General features: G+C 52.7%; 1 protein-coding gene across 2 annotated transcripts in view; it reads left to right on the top strand.

The window, feature by feature from the left end:
* NSG1 (neuronal vesicle trafficking associated 1) overlaps positions 1-20,332 on the top strand; it is a 73,711-nt gene that overhangs the window by 41,001 nt on the left and 12,378 nt on the right. For both annotated transcript variants that reach the window (XM_030801432.1, XM_030801433.1), the window contains one exon: positions 3,188-3,304. In XM_030801432.1, coding sequence (XP_030657292.1) covers positions 3,188-3,304 — 117 coding nt within the window. The remainder of the gene's footprint in view (positions 1-3,187; positions 3,305-20,332) is intronic.

The raw sequence follows: 20,332 nt of genomic DNA on the forward strand, positions 1-20,332 counted from the left end.
CGCTCACACAGGGTCTCCTTCCTCTTTGTTCCTTTTGTGAAATCTCCAAATAAGTGCCCGGGCTCGCTCGGTATTGGTGTCACTGGGAACAACTATTCATCAACCTTTCCCCAAAGTGTTTTCTGCTGAATTTAAAGAATCTCTTTTTGAATATAGCATCCAATTAAGTCGTTTCTGTTTGCTAAGAAGAATATTTCCAAGAGTTAACACTTAAAAATGTAAATAGATCTTTGCATGTCTAGGCAATTGTACTGTAAAACTCACATCTAAGACCATAGACACAGCATCTATTCTCAGCATCTTGCTGCCCCTTACAAACCACCACAGCCACGACTAATTCCCGGAAGTGCTTTTCTATTTATTTTCTCATTTAGTCCCTGGTGAAGGGGCTCTGAGCCAGGGCTCCGTCTTCGTTCCAGCAAGTTGGTGATTGCTGACGGGTCGGGTGTTGTGGGCTGGGGGTGTCCTGGTGGGGGCCCTAACCCCTGTGAAGGTGTCCTCCCAGCTTTATTGTGTGTGTTGTCTGGGGAGGGAGGCAGGAGCCGGGAAGAGGCTGGCAGCCGGGGTTTCAGTTCAAGAAAGGAGGATCAGCTGGCCACACCTGTGCCCCCCAGGCCACGGTGGTGCGACTCTGGGCCACTGATGGTCCAGGCTAGGCTTTGCAGGAGGGGCAGGGCTGCCTGAGGCCTCAGCTTCTACTCCACCCCTCCCTGTCTAGGCATCAGACTTGTCCAGTTAGCAGGGCCTGGCCCCGAGGCCCCCACACCCCCTCCTGCCTCGGCCCCCAGCTGCTCGGCTGAGGAGCAGTGGCGCCTGTGCCAGGAACTCCGTGTCCTGAGGCAGCACCTCTATCAGGTGATTCCCCTCACTTGGCCTGAGCTTCCTCTCTTGTCCTCAGTCTGTCTGTTCCATTCCAGAACCATTTGGCACGGTTAGTTTATACTGGGAGGAGGGTTTCAGGCAGGTGTGAAATCCTCACCAACTAATTAGGTTGACTAGGAGTAGCCTAGGCAGCTCGGAAAGGTGATGAGTCTCCTCTCTGCAAGTGTCCAAAGCGGGGCAGCCAGCAGGGATGATCTTCTCGGGTCCAGCCAGGCCTTCCAGCCAGGACTTCCAGCCGGGACTGAGTGTGGGTACAAGGGTTATGGCTCTTGGGGTCATTTTCCAGAAGGCTTCTAAGGTCACAATGAGGAAACTGAGCCTCAGAGCATTTATGGGACATGCCCAAGGTCACTGGGCTGAAGGTTACAGTCCTCCAGGATGCAAAAGTTTCTGGCAGTGCCTCTTACTCCACCCTGCTTGGAGCCAGACATCCCTCACGTAAGACCTCTCTTAACCTGAACAACAGCAACATGTTGCTAACACTCAGAGTTCAGGGAGAAGATGTCACCTGTTCCAGGTGACATGGCTTCTGAGGGGTGGTGACACAGTTGGGTTATAAATGAGAATCTGTTCTGAGAACATGTATGGAGTGCTGAGGTGCTGGGGGTGCAGCGGTGACAGCAGTCACAGTGCTGGCAGCAGAGTCAGGGCTGGTCTCCCCTGACATTTGCCGGACACTTATTCTGCACCAGGAACTATGCCGCCAGTTTTACAGGTTTAAATTAATGTGTTGACAATGCCATGAGGTCACTACCAATGTTAGCCCCATTTTGCAGATGTGGAAATGCAGGCACAGAGAGTTTGAGAATTGCCCAAGGTCACCTAGCCTGTTAGTGGCAGGTGTGGATAGAATCCAGGTCGACAGAATATTGATGGGGCCCCCACATACGGTGGAGGTTTCCGTGGGTTTCCTCATCCTCAGCAGTAGCCTTGTTTCCCATTCATTGGCCAGTCTAGGCCTGCGTGCTCAAGGTCACTGGCTAGTTGGGTCCAGTTGGGGTTTGAGGATGGCAGGGTGACACCCAACCACTGCCTCAAGAAATGAGTGCCTCACAGGGATGGGTGCCCAGGCCAACCCATGCCAGGCACCCCCTCCCTCTCCACCGCAGGAGCACTGGGTGGAAAAAGAGTTGGGGTCGGAGGCCAAGAGTGTGGTTATAAGGTTTATGGCTCTTGGGATCATTTTTCAGTGACCCCTGGAATGGGCTCTGCTGTTCTTTCTCTCCAAGGCTGGCTTTGGGGGTCACAGCGCAGGATGAGAGGCCCTTTGGCTGCCCGCCCGGGGCTGACCGTCCCCAGTTGCTGGGGTCTCTTTGTTCTGCCCTGGGCCCCACCATTGTGGAGAGCAGGTGACGGACTGCCCGATGAAGGGGCCTCGTCCCTCGGGGGAGAAAGAGCTTGGAGGTGGCTGGCTGTCTCCAGTGCAACAGCCTCTCCTGAAACCTGGCTTGGGGAGTGGGGTTTGGGGATTAGAGACCTATAACACCTTGACACTGCTCTTGAACACCTCCCAGTCCAGTGGGACAGAGAAGTAAACAGTCCCTGGCAACGGGTGTGGTGAGTGATGAAGGCAGCGCTGCTGAGGCCAGGGCCGTGAGTGTCCCGGGCAGGGAGGCTTCTTGGGTCCATCTGGAGCTGCTGGCGTGTAGGGCAGATGCAAGGGCTGGTTTCCAGGTTGGACAAACATGCTTCTGCTTCACAGTAGGGGGTGGAGGGGAATGAGAGCAGGGAGACCCTTTGGGGGCTGTGGCAGGGGCAGGGGGAGAGGAGGATGTGGGGGTGGAGGCAAAGAGGTTGATCCTGGATCTGTTTCCTGACAGGCTGGTGGCCAGCTTCTCCAGCCAGTCCTGGAGGGCTGTGGACAGTACCCTCAGACCTCCTCTTCTTGTGCCCATGGTGGCACAGCAAGGCCAGTGAAAAAGCAGGTGCAGCCTCCCAGCTTCCTGGGCCAAGCCAGGCTTCGGCTCTGGTGGGTGGAAGGAGCACTGGGTTAGGAGTCAGGTGCCAGGCTGCATCCCCACCCTGCCACCTATGAGCCGCATGACCTTGGTCAATGAGCTTAACTTCTGTGCCCCTTGGTTATAATATTTCCCTCCTGGGACTGCTATCAGGATTATGAATGGGTCATTTCTCTGAAAGTCCTGGCACAGAGGAGATTTCCCAAAAAGTAGTGGCTGTTCTCGTTCTTCTTGTGAATTTCTTCCTGGCAAATGGTGACTTTGAATATGGGAGTTCCAGGACCCACCCTCTTTGGGTAGATATGTGTGAATGCATCTGACTTTTGTTTCTCTGTTTCCTGGATAAGGTGGTCGTGAAAACTAAGACCGAGTATGAACCTGACCGCAAGAAAGGGAAAGCACGTCCTCCCCAAATTGCTGAGTTCACCGTCAGCATCACGGAGGGTGTCACCGAGAGGTTTAAGGTGAGTGGTCCTGTGGTGGGTGAGATGCTGCTTTTGCCCCGAGAACGGGTCTGCTGAGCTGCAGAGATGCCCTGCAGAGAGGGCCAGGGTTTGACGCCGTTTGTCTGGGCTGATCCCAGCTGTGCACACCCAGTAACTTCTGGCTGCCTGCCAAGATGTCCTTGTGCTTTTTGTACATTTCTTTTTTCTTTTCCTCTTCCAAAATGATCACATATCACTTATTTTTATAACCGGGAAAACCCACCCATGAACTGTCTTTTAGACAAAAGTTATAAACATATGAAAAATCACTTACCAAACATTAAAACATTTACTAAACAGTTCCAGGAAGGAAGCAGACAATAACAAAAAGATAATGCATGGCACTGATCACGTGCCAGACAGGGGTCCCAGCCCTTTACCTAGTGAGCTCATCTGAGCAACCCTCCTGGCACCCCAGTACTATCGGTATAACCCATTTTACAGGTGGAGAGGTTGAGGCACAGAGTGGTCACAGCTCTACACAGCAGAGCCAGGATCCGAACTGCGGGGGGTCTGGCTTTGGGCCTGTGTGTATCTTCTGTCCTTCCCCCCATCCCGATGGGATGAAGGGGTGCTGCTGAGAGCGGGAGGGTTCCAGCCTGTCTGGGTGGGAGGAGCCTTCTTGCCAGCTTGGCTGCCTTCAGAGGCCACCTTGGTTGAAGAACAAGTTGGGATACTGATGAGGAAACTCATTCTTTGAGGAACATGAGAGACAGGGGAAAGTGGTAGCCTCATCCAGATTCAAGGTGAACTGAGAGACATCAGTGGGCCCCAGGCCTTGCAGAGTGGCCCTGCCTGGCTCTCTGGTCACCCTCCACTTGGCAGTGTGAGCAGTTTGCTTGTGCTGGGGGCACAGGGACTCCCATCCCCACCCCCTGCAGTTTCCAGAGCACCTGTGGGTATGGCATCATATTTGATCTCTGTGACAACCCTGTGGATCACAGAAGGCAGGACTGGGGGCCATCCCTGCTTAACAGATGAAGCTGAAGCCCACAGACTGGGGAAGCCAGGGCGGAATCTGACTTTCAGTCCCTCCTCCTTCCCGTTTTCACACACTACCTGTCAGGACCTGCCTGGTCCAGCGGGTCCCATGAGTGTTGCTGTGGGGCCATTACTTGTGTCAGCTCAGCGAATCCTCCCAGCAGCCCTCTGCCTGCTCCCTACTAATAGTAGGTACTATTTGTATTACCGGTGTTACAGATGGGGAAGTCGAGGCACACAGCAGTCTGTGTCTGTCCCTGTTGGTATGTAAGGATGTCGTGTGTGCTGAGAGGCTCTTTTGGTGGCTCCTGGCTCAGCAGATTATACGTGTTTGAGGTTCATGGCCAGGACCAAGATGTAATGATCCCAGGTCAACACCTGTCTTCTGCGCTGGCCAGTGCGATTAGCATGTGCCTTATCTACTGCCACTCACCTGTCCTGCCCCATCTGCACCCTAGGTTTGGCTGCTGCCCCTGGTTGAGGCAGGAGTGGCCTTGATTTCAAGGTCACGGTGTCCTCTGTCCTGATGGCTAAATGCTGTCTGATGTCTGAGTGTGTCTGGGTTTCTCAGGCTCCACTTGCCCTTTGCTTTCCCAGCCCCGGCGTTTTAGGTCCCCACAGAGCGGGGTGCAGTGCGGCACTTGAACAGCTATTCCTTCATCTGTTGAGTGTCTATGATGTGCCAGGCTCTGTCCCCGACCTCTGGTGTTCTTCATTTGTACTTCTCCCACATGACCACCTGAAGCAGGTCCCCAGGTCTCTTGCCTAAGGAATGGGTGACGCATATTTGCCACCAGGGCCCTTGGCAGCCTTGGCTGGGACTCTGTGGTTACCTGGACCCTGTTGCCCAGAACCTGAAAGCTCAGAAGATCATGGGTGATTGTGCTCGTCCCAGTAGACTGGCTGCTGGCAGTAGAGGCCCTGCCTCGTCTCCCTGCCTGTACCTCCTGTGGCTGTCTGAGAAGGTGATGTATGCAGTAGGTGCTCAGTACATGACTGTACTGGACTAAGTCCACTGGGTGTGTTCCTCTGCTTAGTTTTCCTTTCCTCCTTTATGATTCAAAACTGCCCTGAAGGGGGTGGCACTGGCCCCTTTACACACAAGGCTGTTGAGTCCCAGGTGGCCCCAGGGTGGCTGGGGTGCTCCCTCTGTGACTCTCTAGCTTCAAAGCCAAGGCCTTCCCACCATACCTTGTGCCACATCCCTCCCCACTCCCATGGGATGCCCGTTGCTTCCCAGACCCCATCCCTTCCATCTCCTCCCAGGGCAGGTGCAGGTCACACCTCTGCCAGGAAGCCTCCTGGGTCCCTCTCATTTGCAGCAAACCTCACTATCCTGTTTCCAGGGCCCTTTGTAGCCAGGCTGCAATAGCATCTAACAGTGACAGAGTGCTCCATGAGCTAGACTCTGCTTCACACTCCTATGCTCATATTATCTCATTTAATCTTCATAAACACCTCAGGAGGTAGGCACCCTCATAGCTCCATTTTACATAGAGGGGAAACTGAGGCAGTGAGTCTTGGCAGCCTGCTCTCGGCTGTGGCACCAGAGGTCCTTGGTTTCTTGGAGAAGTGGGTTTGTGTGGGAGCACTCACCCCAGGCGCCATCGCTATTGAGCCATTCAGCTTCTACAAATCCTTTCGCTTTGTTGATTCAAAACCCTTGCTCTGCTGCCTTGAGCCACACAGCATGTGCGGCGCCCTCCTTCCCCATCCCCAAGGCCTTCAGAGACATGGCAGGCTCAGGTACCCCGGAAGCCTCCCCAGTGTACAGCTGCTTTTTCTCTCATTTCTTCCTGAGTCCTGGTTTCCAGGCTCCCTTTCCCCAGGTGCTCTCTTTTGAGGGTCTGGGTTGGGCTGTCTTCTCTTTGGGTGTGAAACCTGTGACCCAGTGTCCTGGCAAGGTCCATTGGTGTGGCCCTTCCAAGCATAGGCCGCTCGACCTGAACTGGTGACCCGAGGAGGGGAACAAGGCCATAGAGACCCCCTGAGCCAAGAATGTCAGCCAGAAATGAAGGCCTAGGGACTCTGTGCAGACAGAACTTACTCATCAGCCGCTCCGTGCCAGCCGTGGTAAGAGCTCCTTGATACCATCTCCCTGGCGCTTATTGCACACACAGTAACAGCTTGATAAGTAAATGGATGACTAATTGTGCTGCTGGCCTCCCATGAATGGGGGACTTGGCGAGATTTCCTGGGTCTGCCCGTGGGTCCTTGTTTGTTGAGGAAGTTCAGTGGCAGCTCATCGGATTGAGGCCTCTCTCGGGGCCATGCTTGCATGTAAGCCTCTAACAGGCGATGCCTGTCAGTTCTCACCAAGTCAGACCGGTGACCTGCTCAAGACCACACAGTGAGTGAGTGGCAGAGGCAGAGTAGGAGCTGGGCAGCCGGCTCTAGAAGCCTGTTGCTGTGTCATACCTCAGCCCACCAGCTTGCCCAGGAAGCCTGCAGGCTGGACTTTTGCAGCTGAACAACTTGCATTCTAAGGGCGTCTCTTCTCTGTGCCTGCTCTGAGCCCCTTCTCAACTGGGAAGGAGATTTACCTAGCTCCCTGCCCACTTGCTGTGAGGTGGATGTGAGAGGCAACCTCCAAAGTGCTGCTTCCCCAGGTGTATCTGGAGCCACCTGAGTCAGCATCACCTGAAGTTTGATTTTAACCCAGGGACCCTGAACACCAGGGAGATGCGTTTTAACAGATGCTTTCCAGGTGATCCTAATGTATCCTGAGTTTTCAAACCTTTCTGATGGGGATTCTAGCACAGAAGCTGGGAAGGATGAGGAGGGCTGGTGCCTTTTGGGAATGCTAAGGGTGCCCACCTTTCTGGAATGTTCTCCCAGCTTTTTATTGCCCAGTTAGATTTCTGGCATCCCTGAACGCATGCACACAATGAGGCGTGTGTGAAGCTGCAGCTGGTTGAGGGCTGGGGGTCTCTTTCTGAAACGGGAGCGTATGGGGAGCAGGCTATGCTGGAGACACGGGCATGATGGAGGGTGCAGAATAGAGATCCACCCTCCCTGGCTTGTGTGCCCCCCTGCCAGGGCCCAGTTGAATCTGTGGTTGGGACAGAGCATCTTCCTCGTCCCACTAGTGACTGGACAGCTTCTGTGCAGCTCCCTGGCCCAGCCATCATCTTAGCTCTTTCATCTCCACGCGTGAATCGCAGGAATGGAATCTCGCCTTTCCGATGTTGAAGTGACAGGTAAATCGTTTGTCCCCTCCTGTCTCCAATTTGTGTAGCTCAGAAGCACCTCATCTTTATAGGCCTTTGGATGGCATCCTTGAAACGGAGTGTCTTTTTGGATGCAGCTTTCTGATTGTCACTTGGGGATTAATCTCGTGGCTGTGAGGTTGCTAGGCTGGTTGCTAGGTAACTGCTGACTGGGAGAAGGTTCTGAGAGACTCCGCCACACCGGATGGCAGGAGGGCTCCCCCAGCGGCGGCCAGCGGCTTGGGCTTCCAAAGAGGTTCTTGTCAAGGAAAGCAGTCGCTTAATTAACTGGAGGCATATTTACGCTGAGAATAAACACTGGCTGAGATGTTTCTCAAATTAACCAAACCTAAACATTTTTGAAATTGCACTTCCCCACTGATGCCTGCAGAGCGGCGGGTCGGGGCTGCTGGGGCCGCTGCTTGCAGTTCTCCTTCCGGTCTGGAGACTGTCATTAGGGGCCCTCATTAGGCAGGTGACAGGAAGGCTCCCTCAGGGCCCACTCCAGTCATTCGTGCTTTGTGGTTCCGGTGATGACTGGCTGCTGACACTGGAGAGGTCTCCACACCCTGTTTGCCTGTGATGTGAGATCAGGTTTGGGTGGTCCAGCCTTGACCCTCACTGGGTACCATGTCACCCTGGGGCCTTGAGAGGTTCTAAGGTCGGCTTTGCACAGGAACACCTTTCACCGCCAGCACAGGGCTGGGGAGCGGCTTGGCAGGAGAGTCCTCGTTAGTCTGCGTGGTCCTCGTGGTTGGCAGTCCAGACTCTGGTGGGGGTGTCCCTCTGCATCCTGTCGCAGAGGACTCTGTGGGTGGTTTGTGTCTTTTCTTCACATCCCTAATGACCTTGAGCTTCCTGCGTGCCCATCTGTTCCCACACTCTCCAGTAAGCCCCTGGTGTGTTTCAAGATGCATTTCTTAAATATTTATGAACAGTGATGCCGTTTCCTTGGCATTCAGCAGTGGGGGTGGGGTTCTTCCCATGGGGGTGGTATTGGAGACCCTGAAAGTGTGTGTGGACGCCCCCTCACCTTTAGCTATGCGAGCATCTTGTAGGATCCTGGGGCTGTGGTTGCAGAGCCCACCTTCCCCAGGCCAGCTGTAGTGTGGGGGCTTCGGCTGGATCGGATACCACGTGGGTTCAGTCACTCTGTGTGTGTGTGTGTGTGTGTGTGTGTGTGTGTGTGTGTGTGTGTCTGTGTGTATGTGTTCACTTTTGTGTGGGTTACCTAAAATATTTAGTGCTGTAAACGCTTGAAGATGTCGGGATTCATCTTCTTTTTCCAAGTTTTTTCCTTTTTTTTTTTTAAACTGCATTACTCAGCAGAAATGCTCATTTCCTTCTCCCTCCCCCTGAGGGTAGGAGGATGGGGAGAGTAACAGCAGCCACCCAGCGCCGTCGACCTGGCGCCATCTACCCGGTGCATGCTTGGGCTTGGGGCGCCATGAGCACTGTCTCGTTCACTGTTAGTAACAGTTTCTGATGGTTGACACTGCTGTCCTGATTTTGTAGGTGGGGAAATAAGGCCAGAAAGGTTAAGGAACAGGCCCAAGGTCACCCAGCTAATGAGGGTGACACACCAAATGCCACTGTGCTCTATCCTCCACGCCAGTGGGGTGCGTAGGGCACCTCCCCTGCAGACCCTGAGCTGGGCAATGGCCCCAGACCTGAGAGGGCAGACGGGAGCACAGCCAGTGCTGGGGCCGCTCAGGCTTCCCTGTCCAGACGGTGAGCGTTCCGAGAACGAGGCCATGGGCCACTGCCTTTCACTTGAGTGACCATGTAACTCCCGGCCCAGGTGGGGCCCTTCTGTGAGTGACAGCAGACACAGTGAGTGGTCAGGATGCTGGGTGGTGGCCATCACCCAGGACCCCCGAGCCTTGAGGACACGTGTTCCCTCCTTATCAACTCGTTATAAACGCACCCTGAGGCCCAGATCCTGTTTGTATTTCTCTGTTCCTGGCTGTTCTTTCCAGAAAACACTCCTCAGGTCTCCCTCGCCTTCCACTAGGGCTCATGGCCTCTTGTCAGCACCCCCACAATAGTTTGCGACACCTTCAGCCTCCCGCCTCTCTCCTCTGGCCCATTCTTTATTTTTTTATTTTATTTTTTGAGACGGAGTCTCGCTCTGTCACCCAGGCTGGAGTGCAGTGGCGTGATCTCGGCTTGCTGCATCCTCCATACCCCGGGTTCAAGCGATTCTCCTGCCTCAGCCTCCTAAGTAGCTGGGATTACAGGCACCCGCCACCATGCCTGGCTAATTTTTGTATTTTTAGTAGAGACAGGGTTTCACTATCTTGGCCAGGCTGGTCTTGAATTCCTGACCTCGTGATCCACCTGCCTCGGCCTCCCAAAGTGCTGGGATTACAGGTGTGAGCCACTGTGCCCGGCTTGGCCCATTCCTTAAATAATTGTGGTAAAATATACAAAATATTAAACTTACCACTTTAAGGTAAGTGCCATATTAAATTCAGTGCCATTTAATACATTCACCATATTGTCCAACCATCAGCACTAAGCTAGTTCCAGCACATTATCACCCCAAAAGGAGACCCCATTCCCATTAAGCAGTCACTCCCATGCCCCTCCCCCTAGCCCCTGGTAGCCACAAATCTGTTTTGTGTCCCTGTGATTTACCTATTCTAGACATGTCATAGAAATAGAATCTTATAAGATGTGATGTGACCATCTATCTGGCCTCTTTCATCTAGCATGCTATTTCAAAGCTCAGCTACATTGTAGCATTTACAAGTGCTTCATTCCTTTTCATGGCTGAGTAATATTCCATTGTACCGATAGACCACATTTTGTTTATCGATTCATTGGTTGATAGACATTTGGGTTGTTTCCACATTTGGGCTGTTGTGAGTAGTGCTGCTGTGAACATTCATTTACAAGTTTTTGTTTGAATACCTGTTGAATTTTTGGGGATATATGCCCAGGAGTAGAATCGCTGGGCTGTGTGGTAATTTGATATTTAACGTATTGTGGAGTTACCAAACTTCTCCACAGAGCTGTACCATTTTACATTCCCATTAGCAGTGCACAATGGTTTCAATTTCTCCACATCCTCACCAGCACTTGTTTGTTTTTATTTTATTATAACCATCCTAGTGAATATGAAGTAGTATCTCATTGTGGTTTTGATTTGTATTTTCCTAATGGCTAATGATGTTCTGCATCTTTTCATGTACTTGTTGGCCATTCGTATCTCTTCTTCAGAGAGATGTCTACTCAAGTCCTTTCCCATTTTTTAATCACTTTGTTTGTGTTTTTGTTGTTGTTGTTGTCGTTGTTGTTGTTGAGACAGGGTCTCACTCTGTCACCCAGGCTGGAGTGCAGTGGTGGGATCTCAGCTCACTGCAGCCTCGACCTCCTGGGCTCAAGTGATCCTCCCATCTCAGCCCCTGGAGTAGCTGGGACTACAGGCATTCACCACCACACCCAGCTAATTTTCGTATTTTTCATAGAGATGGGGTTTCACTATGTTGCCCAGGCTGGTCTCAAACTCCTGGACTCAAGCAATCCTTCTGCCTTGGGCTCCCAAAGTGCTGGGATTACAGGTGTGAGCCACCTCACCCAGCCGTGTTTTTGTCGTTGAGTTGTAAGAGTTCCTTATATATTTTGGATACTAAGCCCTTGTAAGATATGTGATTTGTAAATTTTTTTTACCATTCTATAGGTTCTTTTTTCACTTTCTTGCTAGTTTCTTTGATGCACAAAATTTTACATTTTTGATGAAGTATCATTTATTTTTTCTTCTATTGCTTGTATTTTTGGTGTCATATCTATCTAAGATAGTGGTCCCTGACCTTTTTGGCACCAGGGACTGGTTTTGTGGAAGACAGTTTTTCTACTGACCAGGGAGCAGGGGATGGTTTTGGGATGAAACTAGATCATCAGGCATTAGATTCTCATAAGGAGAATACAACCTGGGCCCCTCGCATGCACAGTTCACAATAGGGTTCATACTCCTATGAGAATCTAATGCTGCCACTGATCTGACAGGAAACAGAGCTCAGGCAATAATGCTTGCTCACCTGCCACTCATCTCCTGCTGTGCAGACCCGTTCCTAACAGGCCATGGTCTGGTACTGGTCTGCAGCCTGGGGGTTCAGGACCCCTGATCTAAGACACCATTGCCACATCACATGAAGATTTTTCCCTTGTGTTTTCTTCTAAGAGTTGTATGGCTTGACTTTTATATTTAGATATTTGACCCAATTGAGTTAGTTTTTATATATGGTGTGAGGTAAGGGTCACATTCTTTTGCATGTGGTCCTAACACCATTGTTGAAGAGACTGTTCTTTCCTTATTGAATGAATGGTCTTGGCCCCCTTATTGCAAATCAGTTGACCATGGACTCATGGTTTTGTTTCTGGACTCTCAATTATATTACATGGATTTATATATCTTGTCTTATGCTAGTACCACTCTGTTTTGATTATTGTAGCTTTGTAGTAAGTTTTAAAATTGAGAACTCCTCCAATTTGTTCTTTGTTTTCAAGACTGGTTTTGAAAACAGTTTTGGCTCTTTAGGGTCCCTTGTAATTTCCATTTTCTGCAAACAAACAAACAAAACGACCTTTGGGTTGTTGACAGAGATGGTTTTGAATCTGTAGATCAGTTTGGAAAGTGTTCCCATCCTAACAATATTAAGTTTTTTAATCTATGAACACAGGGTATCTTTCCTTTTATTTATGTCCTCTTTAATTTCCTTCAAAAATTTTTTATAGTTTTCAGTGTACAAATTCCTTCACTTTTTAATGTAGGCAGTAAACTACAGAGGTATTAGTGGTACTTGTGACTTTGTCACCAATGTGTATCACAGGTGTCTTTATATCACATTGCAGCTGTGGGACAATGTGATCTTGCAACAGTGTTTATTGCTCATGGTTCCTTTGAAGCCACAGGATCAGATCTTGTTCAGTGTGTTAATAAGCACATATATATCACAAATTTATATTTTTGTAATATTTCGATACCAGTATTTCAATATAATCAGTTTTCTTTGCAAGTGTATGTATTGTGTTTTATGCATTTAAAACATCATTCTAAGGATTTGTGGTTTCACACAGCTGCCAAAGAGGTCAATGACACAAACCTGGTGGAGCCCTGCACCCGCTGCTCCAGTGCACTATCCCTTAACACCCACAGCACTGGGAGCTGGGCCACCTTGGGCCACCTCAGGGCAACTGTGGGAAGCACAGCAATGAGTACAAATCCCTGCCCAGCAGCCATAATCCCATTGCCCTTGCTTTAGAGCTTTTACTGCCAGCTGCACAGAAGTGATGTAAATTTCGGGATAATGTAGACCCTGCCATAATACACACATGCGTGCACATCAGTGGTAGGCATCTGTCCTTCAGATGACTTCTTGTGCTGTGAGAAATGCTAGTTTGTCACAAAGTGGCAGTTGCTCCCTGGGGTCCTGAAACACCCGGGACCTGTCTGCTTCCAGTGTCTTGGTGTGGCAGACAGGCATCTTTGTCGCTGGGCTCGTGTTCCCTCTCCTGCAGGATGTGCGATGCTGCAGCCACACTGGTCATAGACACTGGGTTTTTTGATGCTTCAGGCCTGTGGTACAAACCCTTTCTCCCTGCTGGACTCCCATTTCCCTCCTCCCTGGTAAGCTCCTCCTCCTTTGGGACGTGGACACCTCCTCCCGGAAGCCTTCCCTAGCAAAGTTAGCTGGGCTGGCTCTTTAGCAGTTCTCTGCCTGTGTTGGGAAGAGTTAACACCAGGGTGACGCTGTGGGACCCTACAGCCCTTCAGGGCTGCTCAACCACGTCAAAGCACCTGAGAATGTCCCCTGGCTGCCTGGGGATTCCAATAAGAAGGAAGAAGGCGGGGCCTTTTGGGACTGAGGTGCTTTGGCCATCATGGACCACTTCCTTCATTAAAAAAAGAGAAAATTTTGACTGCTTTGATCTAAAGATGAATATAGTCCAGGCTGGGTTCCTCAATATAGACTGACCAGTGTCAGTATGATGATGATGATTTTTTGAGACAGGGTCTCGCTTTGTCACCCAGGCTGGTGTGTAGTGGCACCATCTCGGCTCACTTCAGCCTCAAACTCCCAGGCTGAAGCAATCCTCCCAAATCAGCCTCCTGAGCAGCTGGGACCACAGGTGCGTACCCCCATGCCCAGCTAATTTTTTTTTTTTTTGGTAGAGATGAGTTATCCCTATGTTGCCCAGGCTGGTCTCGAGCTCCTGGGCTCAACTGATCCTCTCGCTTCGGCCTCCCAAAGGGCTGGGATTACAGCATGAGCCACAGCACCCAGCCTGCTATTCTTATTTTTTCCTTTGATTTTTTTTTCTTCGAGATGGGGTTTTGCTCTGTAGCCCAGGTTGGAGTGCAGTCCATGATCTTGGCTTACTGTAACTTCTATCTCCTGGGTTTGAATGATTCTTCTGCCTCAGCCCTCCAAGTAGCTGGGATTATAGACACGCACCACTGGGCCTGGTTAATTGTTGTAATTTTAGTAGAGATGGGGTTTCACCATGTTGGCCAGGCTGGTCTCGAACTCCTGACCTCAGGTGATCTGCCCACATCAGCCTCCCAAAGGGCTGGAATTACAGGCGTGAGCCATGGCACCCGGCCTTTCTCCTTTGATTTTGAAACAAAAACTTGAACATGTTCATGGGTTCCTGCAGGCACTGTGGGCCCGGGTCTGGGCCCCGCGCTTCCTGTGCCTGGAGGAGACACGCACCCTGGAAGAAAGGCCGGGCTTCTAAGGAAATGCGCTTCTCCCAACCTAGAGACTGCCTGGCCCACCTGGAGAAGCCAGGCATGGGAGTCAGACACTGTCTACCAACCCACGGGGCGTGGATGGAAGAGCTGCCCTGGATCTGCTTCCTTCCCAGGCAAGATCATTTGCTTAATAAAACTAAGACAGCCAGCACCTCCTGCAAACTAAATCCACGTTCTGTTCTATGTGTAGACGTTATTCTGGGTCGGCTCCAGGTGCCCAAGAGTTGCTCAGTGTGTGTTCATTAGGAGATAGAGTATCTGCTGGTTGTATTCACTCACTCACTCACTCACTCACTCACTCACTCACTCACTCACTGAATGTGCAGGAGGCATCTTCTGTGTGCCAGATGTGTGAATCACAGCCCTGCCCTCAGGGGCTCCATCTGTGGGAAGATGAACTGAAAGGGAGAGGTGAGTGTAACAAATTACCACCCATGCCACGGCTGAAGATGGCGCACGGGCATTCTCCCCAGGCCTGAAAGTCAGAAGTCCTAAGTCAGTTTCATTGCACCAAAATCAAGCGCTGTGCAGGGCCCCGCTCTGTCCGGAGGCTGTCAGGGAGACACTGTTTCCCTGCCGCTTCTGTCTTCTGGAACTGCATGGGGCTCATGGTCCCGTCCTTTGCCTTCATATCCTGTAGCGCAATGTCTTCAAGCTTCTCTCTGCTCTTTTCTCTGTCTTCAAGTCACCACCTTCTCAGCAGGGGCACCTCCCTCTGCTCCCCTGCTGGGAGGACACCTGTGATTACCTTTAGAGCCCACCTAATCATCCAGAATAATCTCCTCTCCTCAAGGTCCTTGACTTGATTGAATCAGCGAAGTCCCTTACCATATACATTTCCGGGAGTAGGATCTGGGTGTCTTTAGGGCCATTACTCAGCCAACGACAGCCAGTTTGCCTGGGCCCAGTCATGCACATCTGAGCCTCAGTTTCCCCATTTGTAAAACACAGTCAGTAATACTGCCTTGCAGGTGTTGTGTAAGGACTACGCAGACTTTAAATGCTGACCAGAGTGCAGACGGCGGCGGATGTGTCCAGAGCGCCTCCTAATGGTAGTGTTTTGTTGTGAGAGTATAAAGTCTGGTTGGGGGTGTAGCTTGGGAGCCCCCAGGAATTCTGCCCAGATGTGGAATCCTTTGTTTATCCCCTTGCTTCCAGCTTAGGCTACATGCAGGAGGCATCTGGAGAGTTTTAAACTTGCTATGCCACTGTCACTACTTGGAGTGGAGTCCAGATGTTGGGGACATGAGAGCCTCCCATGATTCTCATCGGCAGCCACAGTTGAGTCCATTTTGTACCCAGGCTGGAGTCACTGCGAATGGCTGCCACCTCTCTTTTTGCATAGCCAACACTGGCCTCTTAGGATCACCTGGGTCCTGTTGGCCGACTTGAAGGTGCTGCCTTTTCAATGACAAGGCTTTTGTTCTGTGTAAAAAAAGGCATTGCATTGGACGGTCTGCAGCTTCTGCTCAGCATGGAGACTGCAATGTTGTGTGGGAGTGGGTCTCCCATAGGGTAACAATGGCTCACCCGGCTCACCGTGCCGACTGTTTGCCAGCCATGGGGTCTCCTGCACACCCCATCATAGACGCAGGTGCTGGGCCGGCATCCCTTTCACAGGAAACCAGGCGTTGGGGCGGATGCCCTTTGCAGGGTCACTGTGTGTGGCCGAGCAGGCCAGGAACCCGGGGTTATCTCACTCTTAGTCCCTGGCAATGAAGGGCTAGTTTGTCCGTCTTTTCAAGTATTTTCAAATTGGTTGAAAGATGGAGTTGCTGGTGGTCGTGGTTCTCCCAGATGCTTACAATCATGGCATGTTGTTGTAGTGAAAGCTTAAAAGATACTGCAAGGTCCTGGAGGAAACGCCGATGTCTGGCTCAGTAACATCATCCATTGTTCCAGAATCCTTCCAAGTATCTCACGGGAAGGGGGCAGGGACTTAGGAAAGTCTCCAAACTGTGACACACTTTTATTTCACTTTAATTAGGAAAAAAGAGATGCTGGGCTCCTTGGTGCCTGCATGCACGATTGGTGTCTCGATAGAGGCTGGGATGTTCCAGAGCTTTCCTGGGGCAGGGGGCCTGGCCAGGGCTTTGAAGGGCAAGGAGGAGAGAGGGCAGGGCAGCCTGGCATGGCGCAGAAGGAACCGGGTAATGGCAGAGAGAACAAGTGTAGGGGAGGGGAGCTGGTCCTGACCGCTCTGAAGTCACTCTGCTATTAGGGGCCCCGTAACAAAGTACCGCAAACTGGGGGGACTCAGAGCAACAGAAATTTACTCCCCCACTACTGGAGGCCAGAAGTCTGAAATCAAGGCGTCAGCAGGGCTGTGCTCCCTTGAAAAACCTCAGGGGAGACTCTGTCCTTGCCCCTCCTAGTTCCTGAAGGTTGCCACCATCCTTGGTTTTGCTGTGTAGACGCAGTGCTCTAATCTTCTGTCCTCACGCGGCCCTCTCCCTATGTGCATGTCTGTCTACATCCAAATTTCCCCTCTTTATAAGGACACACCAGTTTGGTTGGATTAGGGCCCACCCTGATGGCCTCATTTTGCAAAGATCCTATTTTCAAATCAGGTCCCCTTCACAGATCCTCGGGGCTGGACTGCAGCATCTCTTTTTGAGGGGCCCAGTGTGCTCTCAACTTGTGGTATCTTATCCTTCTCCTGAGATGTGTCAGGGTGTGAGGCATGGTTCCGCCACTTCGGCGATGAGATGTGGGGCCCAGAGAGGCCAGGTGACCTGCTCAAGATCACACAGTCAGCAGCTTACAGGATTCAACTCTGAGCCAGCTTCTGGAGAGGCCCGTGGCCCTCTCTCTCCTTAGGCCGTGGACCCCACGCTGTGCCCTGCAGTGGCTGAGGGGACCCCAGCCCCAGAGTCTGCACACGGCAGGGGGAAGAGAGAGCTCAGCCTGCAGGGGAGCACTTTGCCACACCACAGGCCGCCCGCTGACTCTCCCTGGATGTATTTCTTTGCCCTTCTCCCCTTGATTGTTCCAGGGACTCTCGTGTTCTTGTTGCACGGTTCAGTTTGCTCCTCAGCCATCGGGCCTGGGATCCTGGAGGAAAGGCCTGGCCAGGTTTCGGAGGACACCCTCGAGGAGGCGGTTCCCCCACAGCCCTGCAGGAGAGAATAGGGGTTCTTTTTAAACCTAGACAGATGGGGTGCCAGGAGCCAAACTGATGTGGCTTCCCAACTGGAGAAACAGGTTTAATGACGCCCCATCTCTTCAAGGATTTGAAACCCTCTTCTTTTTTTGAGATGGAGTCTCACTCTGTCACCCAGGCTGGAGTGCAGTGGCACGATCTCGGCTCACTGCAACCTCCACCTCCCAGGTTCAAGCGATTCTCCTGCCTCAGCCTCCTGAGTAGCTGGGATTACAGGCACTCACCACCACGCCTGGCTAATTTTTTATATTTTTAGTAGAGATGGGGTTTCACCATGTTGGCCAGGCCGGTCTCGAACTCCTGACATCATGATCCACCCGCCTCTGCCTCCCAAAGTGTTGGGATTACAGGCGTGAGCCACCACGCCTGCTCCCTGAAACCCTCTTCTAACAGGACATCTTCACCTGTGGTGGCTTGGGTCTCTTCTCAGAATAGTGTTTTCAGATGCACAGAATGAAATATAAAGGGTTATGAAGGAGGCCAGTGAAATGGAACCAAGTCCTTCTGGACCACCCTGAGTGAGGCAGCCCTGCAGTGTAGACTTGGAGAAAGGCAGGTAGCTGGAGCCCGGGCAGGGTGGCCCCGGGTGAGCATGCGACAGGGCAGCTGGTTAGAGGGCTGAGAGCCCACTCTGCTGTCTGCCAGGCGCCACCCCGGGGCCAGTGAGGAGGTGAGAGTGAGGATAACAGCAGCGACAGCAGATGGCTCCGCCGTGTACCCCTCTCCCAGGTGCTGTCCTCAGTGTCCCGTGACTGTCCCTGGGAGGCGCTCATTTCACTGCCATTCACAGGCTGGAGCCAGGTGCTAGACTCCCGGCCAGTGAGCTGGAGCCGCAGGGTCTGTGCCCCGGCCCCCTGTCCAGAGCCTGTCCCGACCCCAGGCACCATCAGGGCTTGTGGCTGTCATCCCCAGGTGGCCCTCCCTGGCTGCGCTCCTGCCACTGCCTCTGGCTGCCACGTGCCTCGGACGGCTGCGCCTTCTTTCTCCAGCCAGCTCTGCCTACTTCATCACAGCGCCGCGCTCTGCTGCCCTGGCCCAGGTGCTGTGCGCTGGCCTGTGCACTGCAGCTGTGATCTGGACTAAATGGCGCCTTTCCCTGTGGGCGCTGTGGCCCTGGGGAGCAGCCTGGCTCCATCCATCCTGTCTGTGTCCCTTGTCAGGCATAGGCTGCATATGCACTGTAGGCCATCCCAGTGGACTGGAGTTTCTCTGGCCCTTAGAGAGGGTGATGGCCCCGAGAAGGCAACCTACGGTCGGGGTTGGGGGAGTGGAGACGGGAGATGTGACTGAGGAACTGGCAGGACCTGGGGACCAGAAGGATGGGCCTCCTCAGAGGGGATGTGAATCTGCCTGCCAGGGGCCTGAGGGGTCCCTCCCTGGGTGAAGGGACACAGAGGGGACAGGTCTCATTGGAGTTGTAGTGGGTGTGAGCTGGGGAGACGGGAGAGCGGGCGGTGGGGTATAGCAGGTAGCCAGGCGGAACGCGAGAGCAGCCTGGGCTGGGGTCTCAGGGTCTTGGTGCTGCCCTTGTCCTGCTCCGGGCACTGTGCTGAGAACGCCTGGGACCAATGAATCTGGCAGCACAATGGACAGGAATCTGACAGCAGAGAGGCCACGTCCATCAGCTCTGAGCCACCCCATTCAGCTGGTCCTGCGGCCAGGGCTGCCTGCAGTTAAGATGCAGGCTCAGGGACAATTGTGAGGCCTGGAGATGAAGACCCCCGGCAAGTGGAGGCAGGGGATGAGCTGCAGGGGATGAGCTGCAGGGTCTAATGTGGCTCTCCAGGCATCTGCAACCTTGCAGAGATGGGGAGGTGGTGGAAGTGTCGTCCCATGTCATAGGCAAGGAGTCTGTGGCTGAGAGAGGTTCAGGGGCTTCCAAGGTGGTGAGGCTGGTAAGCTGCAAAGGTGCAGAGCTGCAGGCAGAACCTGCACCCTGGGCCCTGGTGCTGGGGCCTGAGCGGCTTGCAGGGGGTGCATAGGGGCTCCCAAAGAGTAGGAGTGTTAGCCTAAGCATTCACGGCAGGGTGGCCGCCCGTCTTCCAGGTGACCATGCTGCGCGGCTGATAGGACACTTTCTCACGCACATCTCCTGCTTCCCCAGGACCAGTGCCTGGGATGCCCTTGGTCTCCTTTCACAGACGGGAACTGGGGACTGCATGGTGTCAGGGGACTGCAGGCAACTCAAGTCAGAGCAGACCCAAAGGAACAAAGAGGAAAAAATTAAAAAGGCAGAAAGCAGGCCGGGCGCGGTGGCTCACACCTGTAATCCCAGCACTTTGGGAGTTCCTGAGGCGGGCAGGGCTCAGGAGGGCACTCTGCTGGAGGGTCTACCCAGCTGAGCTTCAGGACTGCAGCCTTAGGAAGCAGCAGAGCTCCCCAGTTCTTTAACCTTGTTGGCTGTAGGGTCTGTATGTGGCCAGGGGAGAGTCCCGGCCCCTTGCAGCCCCCAGGCTGCTGGGAGGGGTGGTGGGGAGCAAGCAGCTCTGTGCATGTTCAGACTAAGATTACGGAGGCCCTGCCACGTGATGGCACCTGGCATCCTCCCACCCGGCCAGGGAGCCCCATCGCTGTCTCTGCCTCTCTGGGTGGGCGGAGGGCCATCTGCCCACTGTTCTAGCTTTTTATTGATTGATTTATTTTGAGGTGGAGTCTCGCTCTGTCACCCAGGCTGGAGTTCAGTGGCACGATCTCAGCTCACTGCAGCCTCTGCCTCCCGGGTTCAAGCGATTCTCCTGCCTCAGCTTCCCGAGTAGCTGGGATTACAGGTGTGCACCAACACGCCCGGCTAATTTTTATTTTTAGTAGAGATGGAGTTTCGCCATGTTGGCCAGGCTGGTGTTGAATTCCTGACCTCAGGTGATCCCCCCACCTTGGCATCCCAAAGTGCTGGG

The sequence above is a fragment of the Nomascus leucogenys genome, chromosome 20 (assembly GCF_006542625.1).
Source record: "Nomascus leucogenys isolate Asia chromosome 20, Asia_NLE_v1, whole genome shotgun sequence".
NCBI classification, from domain to species: Eukaryota; Metazoa; Chordata; class Mammalia; order Primates; family Hylobatidae; genus Nomascus; species Nomascus leucogenys.